This window comes from Lissotriton vulgaris, chromosome 2_2, assembly GCF_964263255.1.
Source record: "Lissotriton vulgaris chromosome 2_2, aLisVul1.2, whole genome shotgun sequence".
Lineage (NCBI taxonomy): Eukaryota > Metazoa > Chordata > Amphibia > Caudata > Salamandridae > Lissotriton > Lissotriton vulgaris.
The window spans coordinates 181,482,845-181,509,346 of NC_141688.1; the positions used below are offsets into that span (position 1 = coordinate 181,482,845).

A 26,502-nucleotide genomic window follows, 5' to 3' on the forward strand; every position below is an offset into this window, starting at 1 on the left:
GAGAGAGACAGCTGGAGTGCAGGCTGTGGCTTAAGGTGGGGGTAGGATATTCAGAGGGTTGACCTCCCACTCTAGGGTTGCCTCCTTACTGCTTCACCAACCTCCTCCCTTGTAACTACAGACCTGACCCTGCCACGTTGTGTTCCAGATGACCCTGGACACCTGACCCTGCCAAAGCCTGGAGAAGGGAATGGGAGTGGTCGGGGAAGACTGAACTGAGCGGTAGTTCTGCCCTGTTGTCCAGTAGGAGACCCTTATTAGAAAACTCTGAGGGCATTTTTCCCGAAAGGTGGAAGGACCGTAGCTGAGAATCCGAGCTCTTTTTCCCTTCCCCTTCGTTTATTCTCCTTTTGAATTAAGGCCCTACTTGCTCTACACGGTACCCCATTGACCCCCTCTCACCTGAGGTAGAGACTGCCAAGTCGAGAACAGTTACACTCACGAGGGAGTGGGGTGCTCAGTCCAGGAGGCTGGGGCAGTGCCGGCAGGTAGCGTGGCCATGAAAGAGGAGCCGCCGCAATACTGCCCGGGCCTGGTGAGGGGAGAGTTAGACACTGCGAGGAGAAGGCGCCTGTGGGAGGTCACGTGCCATTTCGGAACTGCGCAGGCTCAGCGAAGCGAACGCTAGTCCCGGGGAGGGGCGGAGCGGTGTCAGGAGGCCTGTTGTGACTGAGCAGGATCAGTCTAGGAGCCACTGATCCTCGGCGCTTGCCCAGAGGTGCCGCTTTTCCAGCGGACGGCGGAGGCAGTGCGCTGTGAGGTAACAAGTGTGGCGCTGTAGCCGATTCTCCTCAGCCCGTGCAGCCTTCCCACAGCGCCAGCTCTGTGACCGAGCAGCCGGACCTGTGGGCGAGGCCTGGTTGAGAGCGACCGAGGCCTGCAAGAACTTCTGATTGCCCACCGCTGTCCGAGACATTGGCCACAGAGGCCCAACATCTACAGTAAGGAGTGAGCTGGGGGTAGCGAGAGAACTGGGACCCACCAACCGAAGGTCCCGAAGGGTAGTTCCTTCCTTTCTTCCTGACTAGCGAATTGAGTAGCCAAACCGGGAAGCCCTTGAGACTCCTACAAGGTGGAAGAGCCCCTAAGCTTATGTGAAGGCTGTTCTTGACTGTGCGATGCTTAACCCTTCTATTACAGGGGTGGAGGAGGAAGCCTTCTGTAAGGTCATTTTGGCAAGTAACTGTTGATCTGTAGTGAAGCAGGTGAAATAACTATTACTCTTTCCTCTAGGTAGTTACCAGAGAATGCTTGTATCTTCGTAGTTGACAGACTCTGTTCTGTGATGTACCAAGATCTGATTTTCTAGGATGTCAACTGTGCTAAACCTGGAAAACTATTGTGCCTAAAGAGTCCAAGATTCATTGTGCATAACGTGCATCCTGGTTATTCCATTGGGAGCCCTTTTTCTTGCCCCTACCCAATATAAACTGTGAAGTGATTGATCAACTCTTATCATTTGGGAAAATAAGTATATCACCAAATAGAATGTACGATAGAGTTCTAACCGTTACAAATAAATTGATACAGAAATATTTGATGTAAGCTGTAACCAAACTGACAGATGAGATAAAGTAAAAGCAAAGCAAATTATTTTTATAAACCAGTACATATTTTCCTAGAAACTTGGTGTAGTGTCGTTTTTGAATGGAAGGATGCTGAGTTACTGTGAGGGTGTGACGCAAGCTTAACCTTGATGTCTTCGGATTAGTCCTTCCTACTCTGTGCCAGGCTACCCTAGGTGATCTGGAGCCTCCCAGGTCCAACAACACGTTTTTATAACTTTGCCCAGTTACACAACTAATTACATGAATGGCTTTAAAAAGTATAAATGTACCACAAGGGTACTAGCAATTGTCATGACGTGTAAAGCAAACAGGGTACGTCAAGTTTGTTAAGACATATTTTTGCCAACCATGCAAGACTGAATATAAATACTATGGGTTGTAGGAACAACTGACCAGCAAGAAGACAGGACCAGACCTATCAGAAGCCCGTGATGTGATTTATCATTTATGCACTCCCCATGTTGCTCGAATAATAGGCTATGCTTCTTACAAATAACATGGTTTCTCTCAAAATCAATTAAAAAAAGAGGCAAGTTACATATAATAGTGAATTTCATCAGTGTCTTTGGCTATAATATTAGATAGCAAGAAAATACTTTTTGCGAATAAAAAAGGTATCCTAATATTTTGAAAGGTTTCCTGATGTAGGATGGATTTAAGTTTGCCAGGTGTGACACTGCTCTAAGAATTTAGACTTTGACAAAACATTTTCCCTTCACATTTTTTAATACTGGTTCCCCATCGTCAGTTTGCGTGCATTGAATTACAAAACAAAACAATTAACATTGGCAGAGACAACAGATCAGCCTAAGCAATTACATAATTTTTTTTTTGTCAGCCAATAACAGTTTGCTAAAAATGGTAAAAACATAAAAAAAGATATAAACATAAATTAACCGCTCCTGTGCTCATGACTAGCTCAGCTCGTCATGAGCCATGGCGCTCCGGTGCTCATGACGAGCTGAGCTCGTCATGACCATTGGAACGCTCGCACGCTGGGCTGATTCCCCTGCTGTGCTGAGCGTTCCATTAAACGGGCGCGGTCATGACAAGCTCATCTCGTCATGAGCACCGGAGCGCTGTGGCTCATGATGAGCTGAGCTAGTCATGAGCACCGGAGCGCTGTGCGCGCCCCCCCCCCCCCTCAGCACAGCGGGGGAAACAGCCCCGCAGCGAAGAGGTCAATGAGCCAGCAATCCAAAAACCCTGGCACTGAAGTGTCCACCTTTGAGGCTCCTCTGAAAATGTATTAGGGAAAAACTAAAATAAAAAAATATACCCTATTGCGAACACTAGAGAACTATAATTTCTTGCACTCAAAGAGCTAGGATAATCAACTTACCGCTTTTTTTTCGGCATCTTTAACAGCATCATCAGTGTATGCCAGAACAAAATCTATTCTCCGTACCCCATCATTGAAGAAAACGGAATCCTTACTTTGGCGGTGTTTGTCAATCTACAGAGAAAGCAAAACTGCAATCAGAACATACCAGGAGTACTTGACTTGGGCTTGAACTTTAAAAGGAACCTCTATTTCAGACTTTAATGAATCCCCAAATGTAGAACATCCTGTAGGATAACAAAAATAGGCTAAAACGGTATGACCAGTGTCAATCCTACTTAGTTTGTGGTATACAGTCCAGGACAAGATTTTACAAGAGGTATACTGCTTTATTCTTATAAAGACTGATATTACAACGTTATAATCCACATCATAGTCCAATCAGAGAAACACCCACCAGGTGTTTCGTTCACTGGACTTTGTCAAGGCTGCGAAAACAGATGTAACTATTTAGCAATATAAATCAGATATCAATTAGGCGTGTTGAAATTGTAGATTACAGCAGTTCAAAAGAAATATATTACAGAACTAAAAATTTAGAAAGTGATTTAGATTACCAAAGGGAAAGTGGTATAAACCCATACACAGGGTATGGATATACAGAACGAGTGTTGTAATAAGCAGAGACCCAAACACGAACACCTTCATGTAATTAAAAAAAGTATATACACATATAAATACACACACACACACATATATATAAATATATATATATATATATATATATATATATATATATATATATATATATATATATAAATAATTGTTAGCTCAGGTTAGTATACGTTCAAGTGAAATTTAGGCCTAACTATAACATCCCTGTAACTTTTTTTTCTGTGCATTTGTAAGTATTTTTTAAATTTTATTTCGTAACTATTATGTCCCCATAACCTATGGTTTTTCCATGAATAAATACATATGTATATATGTATGTATATGTGTGGGTATATACAGATACCCACACATATACATACATACATATACATTTATTTGTGGAAAAACCAAAGGATATAGGAACGTAATAGTTCGGAAGTAGAATTAAAAAAAAAAAAAAAACGTTAAAATGCACAGAAAATCCCCCCAAAGTTATAGGCATGTTATAGTTAGGCCTAAATTTCACTCGTACAGCATAGTAACCTGTGCTAACAATAATTTATGCACACGCAATACACTGATTCTTACTTCACATCTTACATCACACATGACATGCTCAGTGACATCACTGATAACATCACTGATGAAATCATCTAGTAAATGTAAGGGTGATACGATTTCTACTAAATGCCATCTGAGTGGCTCTGAGACTATACGAATCTCTGTCAGAAGTGCTCTCAGTGGCTGTATAGGTGTGTGACTGGATGTCTTAGTGGTTGTATAGGTGGGTGTGTGAGTGACTTTAAGGATGTGTTAATGAATTTGTGAGTAGCTGTTTGGGTAAGTAGCTGTGCGACTGGCTATATTGGGCAGTGATCAGCTCTGTGACTGTGTAGGTGAGTCAGTGGCTGTGAAAGCGTGCATAGGTGTGCAAATGGGTCTGTGAGTAGCTGTATGGGTGACTCAGTCCCTGTGTGAGCGGCTGTATGGGTAAGGCAATGGATGTATGAGTGGCTGTATAGGTAACGGAGTAGTTGCTGGAGTGTTTGTATATATAAGTGACTGGGTGAGAGTGTCTGTATAGGAGAGCAGATATCTAGGTGAATGGGTGTAGGAGTCAGTTAATGGGTGTGAGAATGGTTGTATTGATGTGTGAAAGGGTGTATAACAGATTGTGTGAGTGAGCAGGTGCAGGACTGTGTTGGTAAGTGTGAGGGTACATAAGTGGCTGTATGGGTGCCTAAGGGAGTACATGGGTGAGTACGTGGGTTTGCGACTGGCTGTATTGTTAAGCGAGTGGGTGTGTGACTAGCTGTATGGCTGAGTGAGTGTGCGGGTGTCTATGGGAGAGTATGTGGTTGTGTCAGTGACTGAGTAGGTGACTGAGTACATGTGTTTGTATGAGTAAGTGACTGGGTGTGTGACAGCCTGTACAAATGAGTTAGTGTGTGTAAGAGTTGCACTATGGATGAGTAAGTGGGTGGGTCAGTATTTGTATGGGACTGTGACAGGGTATGTGATTGGTTTTCTGGGTATGTGAGTGGGTATATGGTTGTTTGTATGGGGTATCAGTGGGTGTGGGTGGTTCTGACAATGTCATCAGTAATGTCATTTGAGATGTCATCACTGATGTCACAGAGCATGTAATGAGTTATGTAATATGTGAGGTCATAAGTAGTACGTTGAGGGAGCCTAAGTTCTAGTTAGCACAGGTAACTATAAATGCTGCATTTCTCTGGTTTTTACAAGTGAAATGCAAGCATAACTATAACGTCCCTGTAACCTTTGGTTTTTTCAGTGAATTTGTAAGTTATTTTTTTTAAATTCTATTACCAAACTATAACATCGCTGTAACATTTGTTTTTCTTCAGTGAGTTTCTATGCTTTTTGACACTATTTCCTTACAGTAACATCCCTAAAACCTATGATTTCTTCAGGGAATCTCTTAAGGGTTTTTAAAATCTATTTCCTAATGATAATGTCTCTATAAACTTTCTTTTCATCCGCGAATTTCTTAGGTTTATAAAGAAAAATGTCCATAACTGTGACCTGTAATGTTTCACAGTAGATGTGTAAGTACCTGTGTGGTTCTGTTAGATGGTGAACAAGAGTCTGAATGGGAGCGTGAGTGAATGAGTGTCTGAGTAGTTTATGAGTGAGTTTGTGAGTATATGGGTCTGTTAGTGAGTGAATGAGAATATGAGTGGGTCTGTTAGTGAGTTGGTGAATGTTAGAAATGGGGGTCAGTAGTTGGCAATGGTTTACACCTTGACCAAGTAGGGACACTTCCTTCTAGTCAGGATAAGGGGGATCCACTTTTAAGATAACCTCTGCTCACCCTCTTAGTAGCTTGGCAAAAGCAGTTAGGCTCATCTCAGAGGCAATGTGTTAATCATTTGCACATAACTCACTGTAATGCAGTTAAAACACTACAAAAAGGACACCACACCAGTTTTTGAAAAGCAGCCAATATTTATAAGGGGAAAACATGACCAAAATGATAACTACCCAGCATACAGTTATTCAAGAATATCAATACACAAAAGTAGACTTTAGAAGCAGTTCCTTGAAGTGTATTGCACCGTCCAGGTCTACCACAGTACTGTGGGCCAACAAATCCCACGGTTTCATACGACTGCGGCTCGGAGGCCTGGCATTGGAAGACCCTCAAACAGTATCCTTTGTCACAGCCGACCACAGCGGTGCAGCAGGCGTCGAGGCTGTGGTGTGAAGCAGAGCAGGGTGGCATGCTGAGCCCGGAGGTCACGGTGCAGGCAGCGGCTCAGTGGCGGTAGTCCAGTGGCATCGGGGAGACCAGGGCTGCGGTGTGCAGTGGGGCGCTGCTAGTCGTGGTGCTGACGATCACAGTGCAAGCAACAGCATTTGTCGAGGATCGGAGGTCGATGAGGCTGGTGTTGGTAGGCCAAGACAGAGGTGTGACAAGGGGAGGTGCCCCCAAACCACAGTGCAGGCAGTGGTGGCGATGTCAGCTAGCAGAGTCGTCAGTGAGACCAAGGCAGCGTAGTGAAGTGAGGCAGTGCGGAGTCTGGTGCCCACAGGTCATGGTACAAGTAACGGCTTGGTTGTGGTGGTTGACCAGTGAGGCCAGGGTTGGAGTGCGTAGTGCTGCAGTGACCTCTGCAGTGCCAAAGTTCAGTCCAGTCCTTTCACTGCCCAAGACAGAAGCAGTCCCTGTAGGCCAACACAGCAAAGTGGTAGTCCTTCCTCACAGCTTATCCTGGCTCTTCTTGGCAGATTCCTTGATCCCAAAGAGTTTTAAAGACCTGGGTTCAGGGCCCCAATATTTATCCCTCATTTCTCTTTGAAGTTGGCACCAACAAAGAACCGTGAACCAGTTCTGCCTGGCTCAGGTCAGGCTCACCCCAGGAAAGGGAAACAGCATTGTTGAAGACAGACACCATCCATTCTGGTGGAAGCAACAACTCCAAACACCACCGTAAATGCAGCCAAGTCTATTCAGCCTGGCTAGGAATCACAGAGGCAGGGCAGGACACACCTCAACCCCCCCCCCGACCCTGTGTGTGTCTAGTGTGAATGCACATCCCCTGCTCCTGTCACTCTGAACCTATAGGTGGAATACACAAATGGCAGAGGCACCCAGGATGGTTAAGCAAGAAAATTCCAACCTTCTAAAAAGGCTTTTTCAAACGCACAATATAAAAATTACCTTTACTAAAAGATGTGTCTTTAAATCCTGAGTTCAGGAAGCCTAAACTCCATATCTCTAGCTTGTCTCAAGGGAAAGTCATGCTATAAAGCAACTCCAATGTTAGCCTATGGGCAGATATTCTTCTATAGCGAAAACAAGGTTGGTAGTATTTCACGGTCAGGAAACTCAAGACTCGCAGCACATCTTACCTTTCCCATAAGCTGCACCCTGCCCATGGGGGTACCTTGGGTCCACCTGAGGGTCTGGACATGCAAGAAATGGGCAGGTTAGGGCCTGGCAAGGGGGTGCACTTGCCAGATTAACATAGTAGGAAAATGGCACACAGACACTGCAGTGGCAGGTCTGAGACACCTTTGAAAGGCTACTTATGTGGGCGGCACAACCAGTGCTCCAAGCCCAGTAGTAGCATTTTATTTACAGCCCTGGGCAGCACACACAGTGCACTGTACTAGGGACTTACTAGTAAACCAAACGTCCCAGTCATGGAAAACCAATCATAACACAATTTACAGTAGGAACACTTGCACGTTAGCACTGGATAGCAGTGAGAAAGTGTTCAGAGACACTAAACCAGCAAAGACAAGGTGCAGGACAGCATCAAAACCAGAAGGTCAATAAGCAAAAAGACTGATCTAACAAGTCGTAAAGATGCTAGGTCTAACAGTACTTGTCTGAGTGGGTCGGTGTGTGGACGCCTACGTTTCTGAATGGGTTTCTGTGCAAGTATGTGAGTGTCTGTAGGAAGCTGGATCTCTGTATAGTGTACTAAAACAAAGTACACTGTGCAGAGAGTCCACTGAATCCATGCCATATTGGTATACAGAGGTAAAAGTCGATAATACTAATGCTCTATTTGTGGTAGTGTGGGCAGGCTGTTGGGCTTATCAGAGTGTAGTGCTAAGCATATGTGATACTCACAGTGTTCATAAAACGAGACACACACTCCAGAATAAATCCAAGACCAATTTGTAAAAATAAAATCGATTTATATATAAATTTGAGACCTAGAACTTCGTTCTAGGGTAAGTAATTTTTATGGTATGAATTTTCAAAGTGCACAAAATAAACCTCTGTTGTGCACAATTACACACAATAGAAGTGAATGGGAGAAAATGGGAAAAAGTGTTTAAAATTACACAGTGGGTTGTCGAGGTTCACCTCCTGGATTTGGGTAAGTAGCAAAGCCAGGTCCAATGTTCCAGCAGCCGAAGTTCAGGACCATCCCGGATTCAGGCAGCAGCAGGGTGCTGAGATTGTTGGTAGCAGGAATGCTACATAGCAGAGAGCCACCTGAAAACACACTGCACTGCGGACTTACAGGTAAGTCCAGTGGTTCCACTCGAGGGAGCAGGTAACAAGGGCCTGAGGAGCACAGCTGGTGTGTTGTTACACAGGCCGGGCAGGCTGGGTGCTGAGCAGATAGGATAGCTAAGAGTTGTGCGTTGAGATGGTCCTCGCAGTTGGGGGCAAGCAGGTTGCAGAAGTGATTCCGGGACAGCTGCGCCACTAACGGAGCGGGTCTCAAGGGTCTCAAAGTTAATCGATGGGTATCTCTGTTCTTAGTTGTTGGAGTCCGGATTGAACTCTTTATTCGAGGATGTCAGTGTATCACAGGTTGGCATGGGACGGCTCCGGTAGGACCTGGTGCCCTCTCACTTGGTTGGGGAGGCAGATTACACCCTTTGGAGCGGATCTACCTATTCTTGCTTTGGTAATGCATCAGAGTCGCTGGGTAGCAGCAGATCGGTTAACCGTGCTTCGTGGTTCGGTGCCTGCAGGCTGCACAGTAGCAGTTCCTCTACTCTAAGGGAAGTTCTCTGCAATTGTCAGAAGCTGGGGGTGCTAAAGGGTTTTTAAAGTCCTCACAGTTGAAGGATGAGACAGCAGACCACAATGTTGGAGTCCTAGAAGCAGCCAGCTGGGTTTGGTGCCAATTTTCTACAGGAGGTAGTCAGTTCTCGGGTCAGCAGCTCTTCTTTGGTCCATTGAAACTAAAGTTCAGGATCCAGGGATACCACCTAAATACTACATTTTAGGATGATTAAAGGGGAAACCGGTATTAGCCAATGGGCTACCTACTTTTAGGGTGTCTACACGCTCTAAGTGTCCACTTTCTGTGGGAAGGGGCACTACCTTAGCCCTGACCGGTACATTCCTGCCATCCCAAGATAGTGGTACTGGCTGAATGTGGGAACAGCTCCCAATCGAACTAATTTTGCCTGTCCTACTGCCAAATGTGGAGATGCCTGGCTTGCACTTCAACTGCGGCACCCTTTTAAGCTTCCCACCTTGGAATGTCTTTTCTGCCTGGAGGAGGTGTGAAGCACCTCCACCCACAGCAGGGTTAGTTCAGGGACTCCGAGAGTGGGGGCTCTTACCCCATGAGGTCAAAAACATGTCTGGTGGTGGCAGGCTGGCTAAGACTATTCAGAGACCTCACCAGTGCTTACTAGATTTTCAAGAGGGGACCCTCTAAATGGTCCTCTGTGTACATCTATTAATAAATCCAGCACTGCCATCAGTGAGTATTTATTAAGACCAAATATTTGGTACCAACCATCTTGGGGTACAGTGAAGCCATCACGGAGCTATCAAACTCATAATGACAAGTATCTAGCCCATGCACTCTCTTATAGATTCCCTGTGCACTTACAATATCCAAGAATGGACTTAGATATTATACTGTCATGCAGATATTTCCACACATGAGGTATAGTGCACCTTGCCTTAGGGCTGTAAGGTTTGCTGAATGGGTAATTTACCTATACCTCATGCAGTGTAGGTGGGCATGGCACACAGGGCTGTGTGCAATATCGACTCGTCATTTTTCTCTGCACCAAGACATGCAGTATGCAATGGCAAATTGCATGGACTTAGTGGCAGGTGTGTGTTTTGTTGGTAAGATGTCTGTGTATACATGTGGTTGCTTGTGTATAATATAGTGCTTTGTAAACATTTTTTCCAGGAAGAAGATGCTCTTCTCTCCCTCCAGTGGGCGTTCCTGGTAGATATGTAACTTTTCTAGTACATCATCTGTCCTTTCCACTCAAACACATTAGTCCTAGTTGCAGTAGCTTTGTTCTATGGTCCTGAAGAAAGCCGGGGTAAAAGCCCCTGAGGCTGAAACATGTCGACCGTCCTGCACAGCGCCATGGGGTAGTCGTACTACTCGGCGTGGTTTTAACATTTGACACATAGATTGCGTTTTGAATGTTGTACAGCGCCTGTGTAGTCAATTTTAATTTATCACTGTTATTTTGGCACTGCACTTTAGTAAACACTACTTCACAATGGACATCACGGCTAGATCACTGACATCCATGTCTACAGCGGCACTATATGGTCGGTTGTGAGATGGAATGATCAGCAAAACATCCCACATGACGTGAAATCCACCATCAAGGGTGGTCTGATGGGATTTTTTCCAGCTTGTGTTTCCAACAGCATACGTTCACACATGCACCCATTGTTGCACATTCGCCAACATAACTGTACACCTTATTTCCAGACCTTGTCTGCTCTCCTGTGTATTTTGTATCTGAGAGTAGGGGAGTGAGCAGAGAGGTCATTAAATATTCCCCTTGACCCTCCACATACATGTTTTGTTTTCTAGTTTCATGTGGTGCACAGCCAATCATGGCATTCCTGTTGGCTAGTGTATTTACGATGAATCGCAAAATTGTCACGAATCAGCTGGAATTTCAGCTATACAAATCTAGATTTCCTTAGAATTTCTTGTCAACAACTGAACGGATCAACACCCAATAACTGAAGACTAAAATCTACCTTACTACCAAATTCAGTGTAATTTGGTCCAGTGGTTTGGGCAGGTCTACAGACTATGCCGATTAACATAGGAAACACACTTTTATTGACCCCCCCCCTTTTTCTCGCTCCATCTTCACAGATCACCCCAAAAGTGTCCATGCACAACAAGACTCACCTTGATACATTTTTGGGGAAATTTCGTGAAGATTCATCAAATTAGACCAAAGATTTAGGCAAGTCACAAAATGCTTTTACTATAGCAACATGGTCCTAGCTATACCTACCTACTGGGGACCACCAGTAGTTAAAAGACAGATACATAGTTAGACAAATTACATATTCCATGAAAAATAAAATAAGGAGATAGAGAAAAATAATTAAGGTTAAATGCAATGAATGTTTAAGAGTGCTGAAAGTGTATAGAGTTCAATACTAGTAGTATTATATATGTACTCAAAAAGGAAACCTGTTGTGGTTAACCATATATTGTAAATATATTAGATCGACATGAAGGTGTTTCCACATTGGTACCCCTTAAACACCTAGCCTGCACACTGAAGATATCTGGTGGTCAATGGTCCCTGAAACCACAGATACCCTGCTCGACATCCCAGGCTTCAGGAAAGAAAATACTTCAAGACAATTTCTCATGACAAACTCACAAACTGCATCTACTTACCCCCTTCAAAAAGAGCACTGCTCACTTATGACTCATTCATGAAAGAACTTAAGATAATTATTTTCTTAAGTTATTTACCAGAAGAACACATCACCCAAGCCATAGCTCTTAGATAAAAAGTATTCTGGGGCTAGTTATGTCAATTGTGAAAAGAACACTTGGTTGATAGTTACCACAGCCCATCTTTCAAGTCACTCTCAAAAACATCGAGGGGAATTTTACTCAACCTAATTTGTAAAACTCTCTCTTAACTACATAGGTCTAGTGTTCATCATTTAAAACTGGTAATAAATACAAAATACCTAAAGAAATGTGCACTCTATCTGGGTTCTACTGCCTGTCCCTTCAGATGAAGATTTGGTTCTTACCAGGCTATTCTCTCTCTTTTTTAGGTCGTGCCTAGGCAGCACTTGAACTGCTCTATTGAGGCATATTGTATTCTGAATATGGGCTTAAAGCACACCCATTGATTACCATTAGTTCTTTGTTGTGCCATTCAGACTTCCTGCCTTTTGATTGGTGCATTGCTGGTCATAGGCCCTCTTTTATGTGCTTGATTCATGCCCAGGAAACATCACTAATTGATCTTTCTGTTTGGCCATCCAACGCATTCGTGCTATCTCCTGGTCGTCCACCCCACTGGGATTCATAGAGCTTATTGGTGCAATGTCCCTCGTTTATTGTTGCTTCCCCTGTTCACTTCTCACAGTAGCATGGAAGCACTCCTCTTCACACGCCCAGGAGCCACTGTTGGATCCACGATACCAATGCACTTCCATTCTATTGTGCATATGTTTTTTATAGGCATTTGTTGTCCTTTACATTTTCCCACTTGGGAATGCTCCTAGTCTCAAGTAAAATTGTGCATTAAATGCACTGCGTAAAACTTCTCAAAATGGGTGCCGTGCTTCATTTTTCATTACGACATCCGAAAGTTACTATGGATGTGTTGAATTCAAGATCGCAGGGGGATGTACTTTGTGGCCAAAAGAGGTGCCAAGAGACACGTAGTGACAGCCTGTGGTACTGCACCCTTTCCTGCTACTGACACATTAGCAATAGCACTATGCTAATATCACTCCACTGCATAAAATAAAATTTAAATTAAAAAACATTGTCATTTTCAAGGCCAACAGCTCTAACTTTCACAACTACGAGACCGATTGCGACACCAAACCTGCTTGTAGTAGAAGTGTTCAGAAATGTCGGACTGAATGTCAATATGTGTGTTTGTGGCTATGAGCTCCCATAAATTATTTAATATTTCAGACTGGTGTCTCTAAAATGGATTGATACCTAAATCATCTGTGCATTTCTATTAGTTGGAAATAATCACACGTTTCCGGAATACAGACCTCAAAGCTATTTATGGGGTTTGTATTTAATCTTTTTGAGGCAATACAATTGACTTTGATAATGCACTCTAACGTATGGCGGTGCTGCCCTTGAGCTATCGCATAGCAACGGCTGTCAAAGTTGAGGCCCCACCAGGCAGAACAAAGAGTCTGGAGGCGGAGGCCAGCCCACAACTTCCTGTTTCAAAGAAAGCTAACAGGCAGCTGACAAGAACGTGCTACTGGAGAATAATGCACCAACTGTGACTCTGCAGTGGTGACAACTCAGGCACACAAAAACCACACACACTAGACACAAGCCAGGTGTACAGCCTGCGTATTCACAACCTGTTTCGATAACTTATGTTCTCATCGATATAAACTTTGGACAGGTTCTGTTAAACAATGGCCTGGCTTCCCTTTTGCTTCTTACATTTGGCAGCGGTTGTACGATGCAATTTATTTAACAACAAGGGGTGGTGATGGACAGAGTTTCTGAATTAAGCAGAATACTCTCACCCAGTCAAGAGATCAGGGCTAGATCCATCACCGTTTTTTAGCTCACTGCACCATCCTAGCTCAGAACCTGGCTATATGCAAATTAGTCTGTGCCTGTCCCAGTGCATGATGGGAACAGGGCAAACCAAACTACCAAGCCAATTCTTACACTGGGAAGGAAACAAGCTTCCAGGGACCGTTTTCTGGCATTTCAGCCGTCTTCGGCCCGGCTTGCTTGAATCCTGATGGTGCTATGAGCAAGGGACTCACATCTGAGTATACCCTTCCACGCTTATGGTGGACAAAATATTTAACAACAAGGGGTGGTGATGGACAGAGTTTCTGAATTAAGCAGAATACTCTCACCCAATCAAGAGATCAGGGCTTAATCCAACACCGTTTTTTAGCTCACTGCACCATCCCAGTTTCAGAACCTGGCTGTATGCAATGCATTTTTCAGATAGAAAGCCATGTATACTGCAAGAAGTGAGAGGGATTGTGGAAGACGTGGAAACCCACAACCTGGAACATCGAAGGTACACTCATGTGCCAAGCAGGGGCAAGTAGGGTTCCAGGGAAGACTGTAGAATCGTAAGACGTTGGGCACCTTCTCTTTCCTACTTTTACATTTGTGCAGAAGCAACAAGGTCCTAAGAATAGGCAAAAGTACTTTAATATACTAACCCCACAATAGGGCTCCTCACCCGCTCTACCTCTAACATTTTAGGTGGCAACACACATTAATTTACTTCCCGCAGAGGCTGAGGCCACACATGGTGTTAGCAAGCAGCAAGTCAATTCCTGCTGACAAGGAGGCCACACATGGTAACAGTAAGTCTCTTCCTGCAGACACTGAGGCCACACATGGTGGCAGCAGGCAGTTTTTCACTTCCCACGGACAACGAGGTCACACATGGTGGTAGCAGGCAGCATGTTACATGGTGGCAGCAAGCAGCAATTCACTTCCCGCAGACACCCAGGCCACACATGGTGACAGTAAGTCACTTTCCACAGACACCGAGGCCAAACATGGTGGCAGCACACAGTATTTAACTTCCCACGGTCACCGAGGCCACACATGGTGGCAGCAGGCAGCATGTTACATGGTGGTAGCAGGCAGCAAGTCACTTCCGCCAGACACTGAGGCTACACATGGTGGCAGCAGACAGTATTTAACTTTCTACGGACAATGAGGCCACACATGGTGGCAGCAGGCAGCATGTTACATGGTGGCAGCAAGCAGCAATTCACTTCCCGCAGACTCCGAGGTGTCACATGGTGACAGTAAGTCACTTTCCACGTTCACTGAGGCCACACATGGTGGCAGCAGGCAGCAAGTCACTTCCGCCAGACACTGAGGCCACACATAGTGGCAGCAGGCAGAATGTTACATGGTGGCAGCAAGCAGCAAGTCACTTTCGCCAGACACTGAGGCTACACATGGTGGCAGTAGGCAGTAAGTCACTACCTGCAGACACTGAGGCTACACATGGTGGCAGCAGACAGTATTTCACTTCCTGCAGACACTGAGGCCACACATACATAGATTCACAAGGAACTTTGATGACATCTTTACTGCAGACGGGGTAGCACGGTCCCAAAGTCTCACGTTTGAAGGCAGAGACAACTCGCTCAGAGCACCACACTCCTTTAGCATGATTGTCCCCCTGAAACAATTTCACTGACAAAGAGAGGGACTTGAGGAGCACAGTAAGGTTTTCAGGACTCAGAACGTCTGCCTACTTTTCAGATTTTGTCCACTCTCTACACTGCAGCAATGGAGAACAGCCAAATGGATGGGTGGGCTAGAGGGCCACTGGGAGGCATCAAAAGGTAGGAGGAGCAGCATGTGGGGCATAAGCAACTGAGTCAGGGCGCGGAGTAAGTAGCTTCTGGGGTGAAAAAAGATGTGGGCGTGGGTGGTAGGCAGTGGGATAGGAGGGAGCCTAACACCATGATGCTTGTGGAGAAAGGCAGGCATGTAGTGTGATGTAATGTGAGGTGGAAATACGGAAACATGTTGCAAGGGTCAAGATGGAGGCACAGAGTAGGTGGGGAGTGGAGGACAGAATTTGAGGCATGGCGTTAGGCCAGCTAAGTGAGAGGTTGGTCAGGTCAGGCTAATGATCAAGAATTCCTATGGAGAAAATGATGGCGGCCATCAGGGACCGGGAGGAGGAGAAGCTTTGGGCTCACAAAGAATGAGAAGATATATTTAAATGCCACTTTAGCGAACAGATGAAGAAGGTTGTAGTGAAGTTCGGGTAAAAAGTGTTGAGGTGTCAAGAGAAATTAGGAGAACAAAGCTCAGGTGGAGATAGTCAAGGAACCTGATGGAGTCACACAATACAGGCAAGCAAGCAAACTCTAAAAAACAGGTATGGTGATGTAGAAGGGAAGCAGACAGCTGATCAAAATGAAGCAAGGCATAATAAAGAGGTGGTTTGACTTGTCTGATTGGACAGCAGTGGCATTGGGCCAGTACATGATGCGTGTCTTCTAACAGAACACTTGGGCTGGCAAAACTCAGTGAATAGTTTTCTCTAGATTACTGGTGCAATGTTCTGCTTTAATTTATACTACTGAAAAATATGAAGTATGAGGTTAGTATGGTTAAACCTACAGACCGCATTCAAATGGATGATAGCGGGCATGAGCTAATGTGATGCATCTAAGGATCTCCGGATAAATACAATTTCCTATGCTAAACTCTCGGTTTCAAAATATGATTTTACAGTGGGGATGGGTTGATGCTGAAAAGGTTGATCCAGATAGCAGCTACTCAGATTATCCCCGGCTATGTATCAAATTGTGCAGCAAAAGATTTTCCTTTTATTTGAAAAGTACCTTTTTTTCCAATGACATAGCTATATGATAATACTTCGGTCTAAAACTAGCAGCATTGGCAAACTTGCTTAGTATGCACAAGGGCACAGAGGACAAGCAGTTGGAACAGAACCACAAATCATTGTTTTTTAATTATGTATTAACTGCCTTCTGTATAGCATTTTAAACAACTTTGTAGCCATTTATTTATGAGGCTTTTATAGAACACTGAATGCCTTATTTTTTTTCCAGAGAGCTAAAATTTACGTAGCAGTTAAATTAGCTTTGTTTGTTTAAAGAAGTGTGGCTCAGGGGTTAGAGGCGGCAGACCCGGAATCTGAGATCGGTCCTGGACCAGGGTTCAATTCCCCGCCCCGGCGGGTCTTGGGCTAAAAACTCCACGGACTCGATAATTCTCGTCCCGGTGCCTCCTCGACTCACGGGTTCACACTCTGCGACTCTGGGCAATAGCTTGCTTAATCTCCACAACGGCCCCTCGCGGCGGGATGCCTGACTTTCACCCTGTGGACACCCTGTCGGGGCTTCTCACAGGAGAATACCAGGACGGGTTCCCTAGGCAAGCGCCAGGATGCCCTTTGTGGTGACAGGTTGCGCTATATAAGTATACCTACATTTACATTGACAAAAGTCAGTCTTTCATTTGCTCTGTGAGGCAGGACCATGACTAATGTTCTTCAGTAGTGACCACTTTCTCCGAAGTACTCGCTTATTAAATGCAAGTATTCTTCATTTTTCTGAAACATGTAATTTGTTTCAGCTCTCATGTGCGAGTCTAGAGTGACTCATGGTGTATTTACATGCGATCCAGTTGCGTTACAGACGGACACATTTATTTTTGTTGGGCACAGACAGATTAAGTGATTTGCCCAGAATCAAAGGATGTTGAGCGTCCCTGCCGAAACTCGAAACCGCTTCCCCAGCTTCGAAGTCAACCGCTCTAGCCATGAGGCCAAATTTTCTCCTTGGTGTCATACATGGCAGACAAGACAAAGAGAAACAAAGATGACTGGTTGTATAACATATAGCAAGGAGAAAAGCTAATTTAATGAAGGTTAAGGCCAATTATGCAGCCTAGATCCAGACTGATTATCACAGAGGAGCTGGTAAAGTCACTGTATTGAAAAAAGTGTTTGCAGCACCCCATTCCCGGATCTTTCTATCAAAACCAACTTCAGGGATAATGCTGGCTACCCTCAAAATGAATGAAGTAATTTATTTATTTATTTTTAAATCTGCATGACACAGGATCATATTTAGCAATTTGTCAGACATTCAATTTAACACTATGGGATTAGTTTTCTGACAGCTGCTGTAAATTGAAATCTTTGAAACGCAAATTAATTTTTATTTTGAGGTATAAATAGCAATGAGTAGCTCGTGTATTTGGAGTGATCCCCACAAAGAGCAATTATGTAATTTATACTTGCTGTAGAACTTAAATATAACTTCAATTTTTATCTGTGTTGTGATTGTTTTTCTCTTTGCGTCATTAGTTCCTCTTAATTGTGATAATCATTTATTTACCATTTATACGAAAGTAACAAAGATAAATATTGAATTAACACTGATATTTTGCAACCTTGAATTTCCATTCACTGCAGTTTGCCTCCGTGACTTTAATGTAGGTATCGCTTGTTTTTAATATAGCCCAGCCATTTATCTGGTTTGTATTGGTCAATGGGAAATTTACGAAAATCGCTATATAGGTTTTACTTTAGCCTCAGTGAGTGATTAAGGTTTTATTGTGCTAAGTGTTACTCTTTGTAAAAGGTGAATTAAGTCAAGTTCATTTCTTAGAAGGATTCTTTTATGTACATACAGTTCCAAACATCAAATTAAAAGTCCATAGCTTTGCAAAGAAGAAATAGTATTAGCATTTATCCAAAGGTGAGGTTTATTCTGATATATTTTGATTAGGGCTCGATATCGGAACAGCGATTTATTTCCCTAAAGTAAATAAAACCATGACGCTTCAGCTATAAGTGAGTGCATTATTTTTAGTTGATCCAAATATAATACATCACATATGGAATTAGATCATTATAATATATAACATGGATTAACTAAGGCATTATCGCCAAGATTCTGTTTCTCTTGACCTCAAGCCCCATCATAAAAATAACAGAAACCCTATTAGACAAAACTACACAGCAACACTAGTTTACCCCAAGACGCCGACTCAGGAATAGATCAAATTTTCGCGCTCTCTGTGAAACACAAAAAAAATTATAATGCATGGGGTTCACCATAGGGGTTCAAACATTCTCACAGTAGTGCATTCCAAGCAATGCTGTAACATTTAACTGACACTTAGTAGTTAGTGTTACTGTTGTATAGTCATGCTTCACTCAACAGAAGGAGAAAAGTGGGTTACAAGTTGAACATCTTGGTTTACAATGCAGAAGAGTGGGGGTGCAAATAGAAATGTAAGTGTAATAAGTATATGGCGGGCTAGAAATAAAAGACTTTAGGTACTCATGTTAGCATACTGCTAAATTTATTAATGGAAACCATATTGCATGTATCAAAGGTTTTGGGTTGCAAAATACAAAGTTACTAGACTAAAGCAGGTAAAATCTATTTTTAAGTCAAATTATATCACTAACAAAAGTACTACATCACAATGGGCGGAGACACCTTAAAGTGCAAACACAAATCTTAAATACCCACCCATTTTCAACACTATCCCATATTAGAGATTAGAGATAAGAAAATAAAAAATGCTACCATTCTTAATGGATTTAGGTGAGAAGGAGGAGATTAACAGGAGGTGAGTACTCCGTAGTTTTCAAAGACAAATTAACCACTGATGACAACAAAATAAAAAAAAGAGAAACATATTCCAAATTGAGAAAGGTCCACAGCAGTGAAGAAGACCTTGGGAGGGGCACGCATGAGTCGTCATGCTAGTGGGCAATAATACTGTGTCTATATCTGTCCCCTCAATTTTGCGGTTCAAACTTACCACGATAATGTTATCCAACTCAATCAATTACACATTGTCAGGTGCTACAGTAGAAACGAATGGGCCCACTGGAGCTGGTCTGTTTCTCCTGGCTATTTGGAGGTTGACAGGAGGTCAAGATCCTGGCTTTGCCAGGTGCCCAGAAGCAGGTCTGTCAATGTCTCATGAAAAAGGGAGGAGTGGTTCTGGGGTGGTCTGCTCTGGCTGCAGCGCATCTTTAAGTACATTGGTTTCTACCTCCATTAAGGGGAACTGAAGGTCGAGCACTTCTGCTGCCCTTCGTATCACCGTCACAAATGAGGAATTTTCATCTGCAGAGAGGCCAGGTGGAGATGCTAGGCCTGTATCAAGCAGGATACCAGGGCCATTAGCCTCTTGAAGGTCTAGAAATAGGTTGTCATCTTGTGGTTCCAGAACTGTGAATCTATAGTGCAATGCAAATATATCAGAATCAGAGTGGGAGTGGAAAAGTGGTTAAGGTGGGAATAACTTCAAGGTCCCTCCACTGGCTCCCGGTCTGTGCCCGTGTCCAGTTCAAGCTTGCCTCTATCACTTTTCAGGCTCGACTGGGCACGGCCCCGGCTTTCATTTCATCCGAAATTATTCCCTATGTTCCCACTAGGGAACTGCGGTCCTCTACCCAATCACTTCTCACGGTCCCACGGTTCCGGAGGAAGAAATGGGGAGGCTCCAAGTTCGCGACACTCGCCCCGATGTTCTGGAACTCACTGCCTTTGGAGCTCAGAGCCTCTACCTCGTACCTACTGTTCCGGAAACAGCTTAAGGCTCATCTTTTTGCAAAATGTTTTAACTAACTCCCCCAGCTTCTCCCCCCAGGTTTAGCCATCTGTCAGTATAGCGCCATGAAACCGCTGGTGTACGTGCGCTCTATAAATATTTTTAAATAGAAAATAGAAATAGTTGTGATGGATTTGTTTCTAAGAGGACTATGGTCTCTTCCCCTAGCGTCAGTGGCCTCACTGCCAGCATCAACGCACGAGGAACAAGTACAGGTCTTGGCGCCACCTTGGGAGTAGGAGCAGGCGTCTGCCACAGAGTGGGGACAGAATACGCAACAGGATTGAAAGGCAGACGGAATCAGGGAAGAAACTGTTGGCAGTAGCCGTACTGCAGGTCAACTCAAATAGAAGGTTCTAAGGTACACCAAAGGTATCTAGAGGGTACCACATATCTGCAACATAGCCTCCTTGAAAGCTGTAATCTGTTGTGGCATCACGGATGGCCACAGGAACTTTTAATAACATGTTGGTATTTTACAAAAATTGTGTTTAGGTACCCCCAACAATCAGCACTGCTCTCCCTTTCCACCGCCCCATACACTCCCCCATGCCCTGTGTGTCGTGTATATACTTTGCTATGACATGCTGGAGTGATTGAAGCTCACATCCCTCATAATCTTTCTGACCCAGCTACACCCCTGCAAACATGGGTATCATTTTCAAAGTGGGGGACTGAGACTTAGAGGTACCCAAATTCTGCATTAGGTCTCCTAATAAGAGTGGCTGGACAAAGGGAAGCCAGATTTCACCTTCTTATGTTTCATCTACTTCACCTTACCTAAAAAATGGAGGTGCAGTACGGGATGGAGGTGGGTGGCTGCCTTGGGACAGATAACACATCTGCATTCTCGACCTTAGAGCAGCACCGGGCCTTCTGAGCTTTCCTGTGGTGCACTGTGATGTAGGGTTTGACCTTGAAGCCCCAGGAGGCCTTTGGGTTCATCGGAGGTCATTTAAATCACTGTTGTAGAGTCATGTGAGGAGCGCAGACTCCAGATACAAACCTCATTAGGATCAGCCACTGACATCTGCTTGTTACAATCCTTGCAGATGTTGAAACTTGTTGAAAGGCGCTGTGAGAAAGGAAGAGACATTGACACGTGGAGATTGCACAATATTGTGGCAATCACTTCCAGAGCAGGACAGACCCAAGTGGGTGGTTTTAACAAGGTGAGGAACCAGCAGTTAGAAGTATCTATCACAAGTGTGCGTTTACTCTTATTTTAATGAATGTTTAATCACCTAAACTATTATTACCTAACTCAGTGTTTATTAGTTACATTCTCAAAATTGTAGGTATTCATTTTAATTTCTTACAACAAAGATATGGACTGAGCTTTTGATTATCCCATTCATAGTTCTCTAAAATATAGGTCAATTCCATTGTTTAATAATAGATTAATTGAACTCCGACTCCAATCCAAATGATGTAATTAAAAAAAGAGGCTTCTCAACATCTATTTAACTCTTGTCCCATAGAAAAAACCCATGTTGACGAATTATTTGAAGTAAGAAAAAAAAGGTAGAATGTCAAGTCAAGTCAGATAATTTATATAGTGCGCTACATACCCAGAGGGTCTCAAGTCGCTTGAGGAAGGGTGGGGAATGTGGTTTGCTACATCACTTAATATATAAGAAAGCAGCAAATCAAAATATTTAGGAGTAATCTGAGATCTATAATTGTAGCCCTGATAATCAATATTCATCGCGCAAAAGAAGTTCATTTGTGCAAACTATTTTGTACTTACAAAGCCAGCAACTTGCAAATAAATCACAGGATTTGTGACTGCATAACTTTAAAAAAAATACGGGTTTTCAATGTACTAGACCCTTTTCGCGATTTAGAAGACTTTCTGAATCATAAATGGGAGTTTGCGACTCACAATTACAAAGGGAGTTTCTTTGTATTTGTGATTCGTAATGAGATGGATTAATGGGTTGTAATAACAGTTGTGGTTGCAAACTATTAAAAGGTTACCAACTCCTAAATGTAGATAACTTGTTCATAAAGGGGAGTGGTCGGTGGCCTTCAGTAGAGCATAGGCAGTGGTCCAGATCACTGCCTGATGTATTTAGATGTTTTCATGCACAGGTAGCATATTTTTAAAGCAGCACCTGTATTTTTAGGAAACATGACCTGTTAAGAAAAGAAAAAAAAGTTTCCCCCTTTTGGAAACAAACCATAGGTATGTGCTCTGCTGCCCCTTGCGGACCACCATCCCAGTGCACATAGATAATTGTAGGAGGTAAAAAATAAAGACCTGCCCAATTAATTTTCATTATGCACAGAATTCTGAGACCTTTTATGATAGACGCCTTTTTCATCACAACCTAAAAGAACATGGGGCACAATGGAAATTACAGGCAATATTTAAAATTATGGTAAACAATATGCACATTCTTTTTGTGACTTGGCGGTTAGGACATTTGGCCAGGCCATTGGTATTTCAGTTTTGCACTCATTACAAGAAAATGATGGAAAACCATTTGTGCATAATTCATACATTTCTGAAATTCAACCACCACCAAACATAAAAGTATGAGAGCATGAGTTGCATAAAAAACAGAAGTTACTCTGTCATCTGAAAACAATATTAGAAAGCCAGTTATGCTGAAAGTTAATAAGTTAGTATGAAAATGTTAGTTTGGTTAACGGATTTTGTTTCTACAACCTGCAATTCTTGTTTGTAAGGGAGAATAAGGATTGTTTGGCTCTGTGTGAATGGAGATGTAACGCAAAAACAAAAAATGTTGTGAATATGTACATCCGATACAAACGAGACATTTGGTTACTGCCACGTAAGGTCAAAGCACAGAAGTATAAGAAAGGATTTCAGGTGCGTGACAGCATTACCCTCAGACTGAGATTATCTATTTAAGTGCACTTGGTAGTACAAGAACTGCAGGTTGCAATTTTACATGCCCTATACTAAACGAAAGACAAACTAGCTAACATCAACACCACTATGCCACACACTATGCCCACACCTCAGCGTCAGTCACCAATACACCGCCAAATAAATCTAAAACTTTCCAGTTCTGTTTTGTAATTGAACGTGTAGATTCTGGAGGACAATCATTTAATTACCCCCAATTTTTTTTACTGAAACGAATTTGTATGCTTTTTCAATTATGATTTTTATAAATTAATTGTTGTTAAACGCACAACGAAAAACTTGGTGATTCTCTTCTACTTATATTAACATATCAATTATCACCCAGTAAGTGGATCCAAAGCTTTATGAGATCTAGAAGGTTTATGGTTTGAAGTCCAAAATTCTGTATGGCCAGGTGGACAATATTTCGACAAGTTGGACCTTTTATGAGTTTGTAATGCTTTGTAGATTAGTACACGATAGCTGTGGTTTAGTGGAGAACTCGGGGAGGACAGCTTACCTAAAAAATACCCCCATGAGCAAAGAAATATTAGTTCTGGGGTGCTCTAAAAAAAGTTTAAAGAGTTTCAGAACATGGAAAAGTTTCCTTGAAATAATTTGGCGTGCATTAAACACACTCAAACATGCAGTTAGAGGCTCACAGAGACTAACACTTAGTGCTTACCACTTGCAGGTTGGAGATGAGAAAGGTACTTTCAGTGCTGCTTATTCCCTGCCAGTGGCATCATGGGAAAAATATAACGGGGTTAGTGAGGATGCAAAGTAAGCAGGAGGTGCTCAAATGAATTCAACTTACAACAATTAATGACGTTATTTTAGCAAATGTAGATGAACATGGCACTTTAAGCTGTGAAATGTTGGTAGTTAGATTTGCAATCAAAGGGTCCCTAAAACACAACACTCACTTTGAAACACCCCCGGCTTATTACATCACCACTAGTCAAAAGATAGGGAAAAAAAACAATATAAATCCAAACATCATAATCTGATATATTGGCCTGGTAAACACCATATACAATACCTGCATCAATGGGTCAAAGAAAACAGTGTAGCTATGATGTGCAATGTTTACTATCAGGGCCTCATTGGTCTCATCATTCCAGGGGCACCCAGATGTGCAATGTAGTGTATAATGCATTTCATTTGTTAAATTCGAATTTATTTCACCAAATAGGCTTTTTTTGTTACAATGTCATGCTAGGATTATATTATTACCGCATGTGCTTAAACTTCAGCAACTACAGTATATGTGGACGCATAGACAGGTGATGTGGATGGGGGAAGACATGCAGTTTAGTCAATGGTTGCAGCCAGACCTGCCGTGAATGGGTGGCTGCCTGGGCAAATTAAGGCCTGCTACCTATGTTTCATGACACCTCTTTTACAGGTCAGATGTATGCTGGGGGGGTCCAGGTCACTAACAGAGCAATTCATGAGCTGGCTTTAGATTAAAATATTTCAGCTTCAAACAATTATGCGTATTCTCTTGTTCCTGCAACCAGATTCACTGGCAGCCGGACGAGCAAACCTTTCTCCAGCTGTAAAATCCAGCCAGTGAAATTGCGGGTAGAAACAGCTGCATTATAGCCCAGACCCATTTCCCCTGCCCTGTCCAACACTCAAACAAGACAACCGAGAGCATCTAATGCTCCACCCTGCCAGCTTTCCTACTCCCCTTTGTACATGCACCTTCACCTGCCCCTCCCTTCACTACACGCCTTACATCAGTCCCCACCACACACATTTACCACCCGTTTGGAGGAGAGGGCAAATGTATGCAGAAGACCCCAAGCAAAAGAGAAAATATTTGGGCTACTGCCTAGCAAATCCAGGAAGGCCAGTTATTCCCCATTTCTTAGGATTTAACTGATAATTGCACAGATCTGATGATGTATTATCACAAGGTACTTGTGATTATGAATTTGGACTGATAGTATTTTTTTTTCCTTTTGCAGATGAAACGTGTTTATTAGAATTTAATTTACCGCTTTTAATAACGTGTGGACATCTACCACATAATTGTGGTAACCATACCTAGCTATTATAAGAAAACGTGGTAATTAATTGTGTTAGCCTAATATTAATGCCATTTTGAAAGTTGACTATATATTTATGGCTAAGAGGCCTTCTCACATATTTACACAGTTGTTTTGCACAAGATGGTTTTCTTTTTATTTTCACTGCAGATGGTGCATTTTCCAGAAGACATCTGTTAGCAAGTGAATTTGTTATGTATTAGAACATTGTAATGTTGGAAGCTCCATTGAAAACAATGGAGTAGCTCCAGGCTTATAATGGCCGGTATGAGCCCGGAGCTCCAATATTCCAATGCTTCTTTGTGGCTGTAAACAAAAGGCTTCAGGGAGCCTGAGGGGATTGCAATCCCCTAGCGCTCCCTGAAGCCTTTGTATAATTTGTTAGAACATTCTGCCCTCTAGTTGCAGATGTTCTAATAGCCTTATAGCCCTTCCTAGCAGGGCTATACCAGCTATTAAAGTCCTGCTGCCTTGTTAAAGTCACTCGCTTTCAGCTCAGGCCTTTAACGCTGCAGTGGGCCTTTAATAGCCAGTAAGGCTATATTAGACAACCGATAGTGAGGTTCTCATCGAGAGGAGAGGAAGATGGCAATATGGCGAGCAGTGGGAATAGCTGTCTGAATAAGAAGATTCTGTCAAATGTAACAACTCAAGGATGTCGTCATGTTTGCACGATTGTCACAGCCTGAGAAATATGGGAGTTAACCTGCTCACAGATCTTGGAAGAAAGGGACTGGTTCGCAAAAGTGGGAACAAACTGAACTGTAGCAATTAATGCTTTGTTGAATCATATTAGTGTGTGTTCCCTAGACTACAGGAGGATTCCCAGCTTACTATCTTAAGCACACGTTGTGTATTACAGATATGCTCACAGACTTTCAATGAGAAAATCCCTCACCTCTGCTAATCTCCAGTGCCTGAGTGATAAGGCTCCATGCCTACGTATTCCAGTTCTCTCATCAAAAACCTTCATTTGGTTTCCTGAAGCTAACATCATTTTATTGAACCAAATGCCTTTTTCAATTTAACTTTCCTTAATTTCGAATGGGGATTTTCCTTCGTGGAACACACTTGATGTATATTCTTCAACTTTTTTTTATTCTTACCATTGTTCTATTTCACAAAAATGTCAAAATCAGTAAAAATGTCTAGATTTTGAGATTCCTAATGAACAAATGATCTGGTTTGGACTAATTTGTTCATAAATCCCTCTTAACTCACTTCAATTTTCCTTGTTGTTTCCTTGTGAAGCCTGAATTGGTCTATACAGTCTATGGAAATTAATGTAAATGATAGGTCCTTAAACACTCTCCTCGTTGACTAACCAAGATCCATTCGACCAACGTGGTGTTTGTATGATGATTATACCAGATGTTTAAGATACAAGAATCCCGATCCCGGAGGAGGTAAGTACCAGGGGCATGCCTGTAAAATCAGTCCAAACTCATTAAGAGAGAAGTGTTAATAGACATCAGCAACTCTT

The 26,502-nt window shown here is 42.9% G+C and overlaps 1 protein-coding gene and 1 long non-coding RNA gene across 10 annotated transcripts in view; one reads left to right on the forward strand and one right to left on the reverse strand.

Moving 5' to 3' along the window:
• ANO5 (anoctamin 5) overlaps nt 1–26,502 on the reverse strand; it is a 282,489-nt gene that overhangs the window by 156,878 nt on the left and 99,109 nt on the right. For 5 of the 9 annotated variants that reach the window (XM_086959497.1, XM_086959501.1, XM_086959499.1 and 2 more), the window contains 2 exons: nt 23,648–23,695; nt 2,911–3,024 (listed from right to left, as the gene is read on the reverse strand). In XM_086959497.1, coding sequence (XP_086815623.1) covers nt 2,911–3,024; nt 23,648–23,695 — 162 coding nt within the window. The remainder of the gene's footprint in view (nt 1–2,910; nt 3,025–23,647; nt 23,696–26,502) is intronic. The other 4 variants (XM_086959504.1, XM_086959502.1, XM_086959500.1 and 1 more) reach the window with 1 other exon arrangement.
• Nucleotides 17,159–23,982, forward strand: LOC147729202 (uncharacterized). The gene is made up of 3 exons (XR_015309186.1): nt 17,159–19,782; nt 20,208–21,608; nt 21,684–23,982. It is a non-coding gene; the product is annotated as an uncharacterized LOC147729202 (long non-coding RNA).